This window comes from Hyperolius riggenbachi, chromosome 3 (assembly GCF_040937935.1).
Source record: "Hyperolius riggenbachi isolate aHypRig1 chromosome 3, aHypRig1.pri, whole genome shotgun sequence".
NCBI classification, from domain to species: Eukaryota; Metazoa; Chordata; class Amphibia; order Anura; family Hyperoliidae; genus Hyperolius; species Hyperolius riggenbachi.
The window spans coordinates 144,142,234-144,150,427 of record NC_090648.1 but is presented as its reverse complement, the minus strand read 5'-3'; the positions used below and the strand labels follow the sequence as shown (position 1 = coordinate 144,150,427).

Here is an 8,194-nt window from a genome sequence, read left to right as displayed (position 1 = left end):
TACTATGATCGTTTTCTCTAATCTTTCTTCTGTTTTTTGAGGTCCTAGATGAGTTGCGTCTGGCAGTGGTGAATATACCTGATAGTGGACCGGGCAACGTTTCTGTTGAGGACCAGGAGGATGAGACATATAAAGAACTTGTATATTGATCTAAGTGAGAACTATATTGGTAGCGCACCCTATGAGATGACTATCTACGTCCGTGGGACTTCAGATGAAGTCCTGCAGGGCGTAGATATACTGCAAGCTGTGCAGCAACTAGTTGATAGCGCACGCTACGCTGCCAGGACCATGTGTAGCGTGCACTCACTGGTTTAACCAGCGCTGCTTGAGCGTGTTATCTTTAATAAATCCAAAGTGTCATATATTCAGTGTTGACCCCTGATATAATAAAATATTAGTAAAAATGTGAGAGGTGTACCCACTTGTGAGATATTGGGGTGTATTCACTACAGTTTCATAAAGTTCACATTCAAAAACGGTACATATAATTTGCTGGGCATTTCACAAATAATGCAGTTTACATAAACTCACATTGTACACAAAGCGTGAGTGTTGCTTGTATAACACGTTATGCTATTTTTAACCTTGTTTACCCCCATACGGTTGAGTTAAAAAGTAAGCAAGTTGAGATAGCTCGAGGGAAAAGCTTTGTGAATCAGTCCCATTGTATGTGTCTCTAAGTGCTTTTCGCTCAGTGTCAATGTTAATCACTGAAACCTGTTTATCAAGCTGCACCTAACTTGTATGTGATCAGGAAATACTGGTACCTTAATTTTAGATGTGACTATGGCGTTTGCTGATGTGACTTCTGAGCTCCACTGCTCCATCTGTATGGAGATCTATAGAGACCCTGTGACCTTGCCATGTGGTCACAACTTCTGCTGGGACTGCATCACACAAGCCTGGGACCACCAGGTGCATCTATGGGAATTTAAATGTCCTGAATGTCAGCGGATATACAGGAAGAGGCCTGAGCTGGAAAGGAACACAACTTTACATAATATCTGCGAGGCTTTTCATTCTACAGAGACAGAACACGAGCAGAACGGGATCTTCTGTAACTACTGTGACTTTTCTGTTCTGGCTACTAAATCCTGTCTGCAGTGTGAGACCTCCTTGTGTGATCATCACCTGAGGAAACATGACAGATCAGTGGGACACACTTTACTACCTGCCACCACTGATCTGGGTAAGAGGAAATGCTCCGTGCATAAGAAGATCTTGGAGTATTACTGCACTGAGGATGCTACCTGTGTCTGTGTGTCCTGCTATGTGATTGGGGAACATGTAGGACATAAGATGACGTCACTGGATGAGGCCTCCGAAAAGAAGAAGAAAAAACTGAGAAATGATCTGCAGAAACTGATGGCAGAAACAGAGGAGGTTGACAAAAGAGTCCAGAGTCTGGAGGAATGCAGGAGAAAAGCACAAGAAAAAGCAAATGATGAAACAGAGAGAGTCACTGTCCTCTTTAGAGACCTCAGGAGACAGCTTGAAGACCTGGAGAAGAGAATCATGAGTGACATCATCAGACAGGTACAATGCTACGATGATGTCATCAGGCAGCTGGAGATGAAGAAAAAGGAACTATCCAGGAAGATGCGTCACTTTGATGATCTGTGTAACATGACTGATCCACTGACTGTCTTACAGGAATCAGACACGGGTGACTTGTGTGACATAAAGGACAGAGAGAGACATGATAAACAGCTTCATGATGGAGAGGACCTGGATGTATCTGGCATCTCACACGCATTACATACAGGGCTATCTAATATCATGTCTGGGGTAACTAGAAGGATCTATATACAGCTTGAAGACATAGTACTGGATATAAACACAGCTGGTAATAAACTACATATATCAGATGATGGTAAAATCGCAACATGGTCAGATATGTTACAGGAACGCCCAGAAGCACCAGAAAGATTTCAGTATTATCAGGTGTTAAGCAGTCAGAGTTTCTCCTCAGGGCAACATTACTGGGAAGTAGATGTTGGGGGATCAGATAGATGGATAGTTGGAATATGTTATCCCAGTATAGATAGGAGAGGAGATCAGTCACTGGTAGGATGGAATAACAAGTCCTGGTGTCTGCACTATACTTTCTATCATTATTATATGAAACATGACAGGAAACAGATCCGGTTATCTGGCAAGATCCCAATTGATAGAGTCAGGATTGATCTGGATTATGAGGCTGGGCAGATCTCCTTTTATACTCTTGGTGACCCAATCAGACATCTCCACACCTTCACTGCCACCTTCACTGAGCCCCTCCATGCTGTGCTATGTGTATGGGGAGGTTGTATAAAGATTTCTGGTGCGAATCAGGGGGATGCGAGAGATCTGCCCACTGGTGACATCACAGGGAGAGAACTGTGATCGACTTATTATTCAGCTAATGCTTACTAGCAGTCTGTGATTGTCGGGGGAATGCGACTACTTATCCTCCCTGTAATACAGGGGTCCATCTTGCAGATTAGGTGTTGTATGACCCCTGGCAGATGGGTTGCCATGGGGGGATGGGGAAAGGGGTGTGAACATTGGGTGGCCCTGTGATTTGTAGTTACGACCCTGTGGACAATCCCTGGTTAAAAACTGTCCGGAACATATACCTCCCGAAATCCTCAGTTACTGTCACATTATAAAAATTGTATTTGTATATTATAAGACCCCTTTCCCCCTTTGATTACTACTGTATATTTTGTGATGTTTCTAGAATCTACCTGATATTCAGAGACCCTATGTGAGTCTGAAACATAGGCTTCTTTGCTAAGCTTTGATAATCAGACACACAATGCAGACTTCTTAAAGGAAATCTTAAGTAAAAAAAAATAAAAAGCAGTTTAACTTACCTGGGGCTTCTTGCAGCTCCCTGGAGTCATTCTGTGCCCGCGTCATCCTTTAATGTCCATCCAGCAAGCAGCGGCAACCCCCGCAAAGTTGGACAGCCATGTACACCCTGATCACGCTCCCATTGCCAGCAACATGCGAGAAACTGGAGCATGATTGGGGTGCGTGCAGCTCGGGGTTGTGTATTCGCAATAGCCTCCAACTGGCCACAAACAGCCATCTTTGAGGGGGTCGCTGCTGCTTGCTAGATCGAAGCGGACAGATGGCGCAGTCACAGGATGACTCCAGGGGGCTGCAAGAAGCCCCAGGTAAGTTGAACTGCTTTTTTAGGGGGGGGGGTCTTAAAGGCATAGGACTCGATTCACAAAGCGGTGCTAACCCAGTTAGAGACTTTAGGCGTGATAACCATTGCACCACGCTGGTGAAAAGCCAGTTTAGGTGTTATAAGTTTAGGTGTGATAAGTTTAGGTGTGATAAGTTTAGGCATGCTAAGTTTAAATAAGTGTAGATAGCGTGCAAAGTCCCGCACGCAAAGCAGCGCCATTAAACTCTATGCGAAGAGCACCAGACTTTGCTAGCACAAAACTTTTGATCAGCTGTGCACTGCGGTGCTAACACAGTTGGTGCTTAAACTTATCATGCCTAAACTTAACACACCTAAACTTATCATGCCTAAACTTATCACACCTAAACTTATCATGCCTAAACTGAGTTTAGGCATGATAAAGGGCTTTTCACCAGCGTGCTAACTGTTAGCACCGCTTTGTGAATCAGGCCCATACTGCGCAGCTTTAAAAAAAACACAATTTGTGCTTCCTCCTGCCCACCGTAGGTCACGAGGTCCCCTTGCATCCTCTTGGCTCCTCTCCCGGTCCCACTGGCGGCTCTGTTAATTGGTGACTTCCACCTGAAGTCACCAGTACGGGTCCCTGCTGCACACTATACGCGTCCTCACACCGGCCAGCATGAGAGTTCTGCACATGCGTGGTTCTCGAACTCTGAACCACACATGCATAGGACTTTTATGCCAGCCGCAGTGATGAAGAGTAGCGACCAGCGTGATGACACGCAATGTGCACAGCAGGAACTCGTACTGGCAACTTCAGGCGGAAGTCACCAATTAATGGAGCCACCAGCAGGACTGGGTGAACAGCCAGGAGGACGCCGGGGGACCGCGCGGCCTACGGTGGGCTGGAGGAAGCCCCAGGTAAGTACAAATTGTGTTTTTTTAAAGCTGCCTTTAAATAACGCTTTAAGCTTTTCCTTGATATTATTGTAGTGTCAAATTTATATTTTCTTGTCTTTGGTGCTATGTTATTGGATACGTATATTGTACTTGATATTGCTTCCTATATCTGTTAATTGGCATATACCTATAGTAAAGAATAAAAAAAAAAAATACTAAAAATGGAACAGAGGAAAATTCTTGCTGCATCAATTTATAGTCCTCCTCAGTGACCTCCAAATACCTGCTAAATCACTCCCCTTCTTCCTGTCAGTCTGAAACTATTTACTTCCATACTAAAGACTAGTGTTGGTGTTCACATTCGACACATCATTTTGAATTTATCCAAACAGCACCATTCAGCACTGAAGCTGCAGACTGGGGAAGGGGCAGTTTTCTTATTTGCGCTGCTCGGCGCATTTCACGTGACTCCGATATTTTCGACTTTGGAAGGCGTAGGCATGGAGTCATGGGGAACGCGATGTGAAGGGCAAGTTAATTGAACGGCCCCTGACCCTGTCCGCAGGTTCAGTGCTGAATGGTTCAGAACGCTAAGAAAGACTGACATCTGTGACTGGCTGTCAGCTGAAGATCCATTACACACATCAGCATACATACCTGTGCCTTCATGTTGTGTGTGTAATGATCTGAATAAATCTTGTTTTATATAAGTATGATGTGGATAGCTCTACTTCTAAAGCCAGGCATTACCGTATAACAGGAGTGGTTTATGGACAACTTCTAATATCCTTCTGTGGCCCAACCAGAGCAGAACCCAATCAAACAGCTCACATTTTATTTAAATAGTCCCATTTGCCTCTTTCCAGTCTGATGGGATCTTTAGAAAGTATTGTTAAAAAAGTAAAAAAAAAACACAAACAAACACCTATATGTGCGTTAAAAAAGTAAAAAAAACACAAACACCTATATGTGTGTTAAAAAAGTTAAAAAAACACAAACAAACACCTATATATGTAATGTCACATATCCAAGAAGAGGACTCCAGTGTATAATTCTGTAAAATGTGAATATTGACAAAAAGTCTAAATCATGTGGGTTTCTTTCCTTTCTCTTTTTTCTGTCTTGTTTTCACTATACAGGATCTTCTCAAAAAATTAGCATATTGTGATAAAGTTCATTATTTTCTGTAATGTACTGATAAACATTAGACTTTCATATATTTTAGATTCAAATACACACAACTGAAGTAGTTCAAGCCTTTTATTGTTTTAATATTGATGATTTTGGCGTACAGCTCATGAAAACCCAAATTTTCTATCTCAAAAAATTAGCATATTTCATCCGACCTATAAAAGAAAAGTGTTTTTAAAACAAAAAAAGTCAACCTTCAAATAATTATGTTCAGTTATGCACTCAATACTTGGTCGGGAATCCTTTTGCAGAAATGACTGCTTTAATGCGGCGTGGCATGGAGGCAATCAGCCTGTGGCACTGCTCAGGTGTTATGGAGTCCCAGGATGCTTCGATAGCGGCCTCCAGCTCATCCAGAGTGTTGGATCTTGCGTCTCTCAACTTTCTCTTCACAATATCCCACAGATTCTCTATGGGGTTCAGGTCAGGAGAGTTGGCAGGCCAATTGAGCACAGTAATACCATGGTCAGTAAACCATTTACCAGTGGTTTTGGCACTGTGAGCAGGTGCCAGGTCGTGCTGAAAAATGAAATCTTCATCTCCATAAAGCTTTACAGCAGATGGAAGCATGAACCCACTTTTGAACCAGAAACAGCGGCAGAAGCACCTGACCTGGGCTACAGAGAAGCAGCACTGGACTGTTGCTCAGTGGTCCAAAGTACTTTTTTCGGATTAAAGCAACTTTTACATGTCATTCGTAATTCAAGGTGCTAGAGTCTGGAGGAAGATTGGGGAGAGGGAAATGTCAAAATGCCTGAAGTCCAGTGTCAAGTACCCACAGTCAGTGATGGTCTGGGGTGCCATGTCAGCTGCTGGTGTTGGTCCACTGTGTTTTATCAAGGGCAGGGTCAATGCAGCTAGCTATCAGGAGATTTTGGAGCACTTCATGCTTCCATCTGCTGAAAAGCTTTATGGAGATAAAGATTTCATTTTTCAGCACGACCTGGCACCTGCTCACAGTGCCAAAACCACTGGTAAATGGTTTACTGACTATGGTATTACTGTGCTCAATTGGCCTGCCAACTCTCCTGACCTGAACCCCATAGAGAATCTGTGGGATATTGTGAAGAGAAAGTTGAGATACGCAAGACCCAACACTCTGGATGAGCTTAAGGCCGCTATCGAAGCATCCTGGGCCTCCATAACACCTGAGCAGTGCCACAGGCTGATTGCCTCCATGCCATGCCGCATTGAAGCAGTCATTTCTGCAAAAGGATTCCCGACCAAGTATTGAGTGCATAACTGAACATAATTATTTGAAGGTTGACTTTTTTTGTTTTAAAAACACTTTTCTTTTATTGGTCGGATGAAATATGCTAATTTTTTTAGATAGGAAATTTGGGTTTTCATGAGCTGTACGCCAAAATCATCAATATTAAAACAATAAAAGGCTTGAACTACTTCAGTTGTGTGTATTTGAATATAAAATATATGAAAGTCTAATGTTTATCAGTACATTACAGAAAATAATGAACTTTATCACAATATGCTAATTTTTTTAGAAGATCCTGTACTTGGGTAGGACAGTGTTGCTCCATGAGGAAAATAATGAATTTGAACAAGTTCAGCATGAAACTGCAACACGCTGCACCTTATGCACATTATCTATGAATGCAAATACATGCTGTGCAAACCATTTATCATAAGCATATATTTTCCTTCCCTTCCACTCTCTTTTCACAAGCTGTTTTTGTCTCAGTGTCCCTCCTGAAGAAAAAACCTGATAAGAAAAAAAAAAAAAAAGAACTTTTATGTTTTGACACTGAATGGAATCAGTGTATGTAGTGGTAGTGCTAGTTTGTTGGTAACTTGAGCTCCACTTTAATATCTACGTGTTGACCTCGAATCTTTCAGTAACCCTGGTTAAGAGCCTTAACTAATTTATTGATGATCTTCTGAAGATTGTGTTTCTACAAGTGAACAACTGAAAGCCAGCAGACACTGCAAGTGCACAATGTCCTTTTGTAGGCTGCAATTACACATTACACTAAAGACAAGCTGTAGGTGACAAATACTGGACCAGATCTTAAGGTCTTTTTTTCTGTTCTCCTTTAAAGTGGACTTGAACTCGGAACTTCCTCTCTGCTCTACAAGATAAGCAACAGCAGAATAACCTTTAAAGCAGGTATGTCAAACCGGTCCTACGAGGGCCGAGGTCCTCACACATTTTTGACACAGCTCAATGGGTCTGAGTCAGGAAAGGTGTGGTCCATCAGGTAGAACACATTCCTCTCATTCTCAGTGCATCCTAAACACTGGCATGGATCTGGCCCTCCAGGCCTGGAGTTCGACACATGTGCTTGAAGCCCCACATACACCATGCCATATTGCATCGATCCGGCGGCTCGATTAGCCGCCAGATCGCCTCTTCCGCGTGCCCGCCGCGTCCCTGCTCGCCGCGCGTGCGCTGCATTCGATTCCCCGCTCGTGCCCGCTCGTCCCCGCCGGCGCCGCTTATCTCCCGCACGATTCCCTGCCATTGTCCCCTCGCGAGGAGCGAGCAGGGAATCGGCGGTGCGGAGATCCGTCCTGTCGGATCTTATCAATCGAGCCGCATCAGCGGCTCGATTGATAAGGAGCATCGCGGCCGCATCTACTCGTGTAGATGCGGCTTTAAAGAAAAACATTTCTTTGTTACAGCTGATACAAATCTTGCAATAAATTTGCAGTGTATCTACCTCCTGCTTTTCATGCAGACATATTGTTTCAGCCAAACAAATTGTTAACACACTGTGCTTTAAAATTAGCCTCTCCGCTGCGCATTACAGCGGACCAGATCGGGCTCAGCTATTTCTGCCAGAGTGGACAGCCGCTATTGCGTCTCCACTGGAGCTGGGGAAGGTAAATATTGCAGGCGCTATTTGTCTGCTGTGGTTTTAGGTGAGCCAGCGCCAGATTCCTAAGGTTTAGGAGGATGGGGAAAGCCTCATTAGGTTCCAGAGGCTTCCCCCTCCCTAG

The 8,194-nt window shown here is 43.7% G+C and overlaps 1 protein-coding gene across 1 annotated transcript; it reads left to right on the top strand.

Moving 5' to 3' along the window:
* Positions 1 to 789: 789 nt before the first annotated feature.
* On the top strand, positions 790 to 2,388 carry LOC137562231 (E3 ubiquitin-protein ligase TRIM39-like). Its single transcript, XM_068273564.1, has one exon. It carries the CDS (start codon positions 790 to 792, stop codon positions 2,386 to 2,388), a length of 1,599 nt encoding a protein of 532 aa, XP_068129665.1.
* The last annotated feature ends 5,806 nt before the right edge of the window (positions 2,389 to 8,194 follow it).

Bases quoted from the DNA above. Each gene is read 5' to 3' on its own strand.
- LOC137562231 (XM_068273564.1), top strand. From the start codon at position 790: ATGGCGTTTGCTGATGTGACTTCTGAGCTCCACTGCTCCATCTGTATG.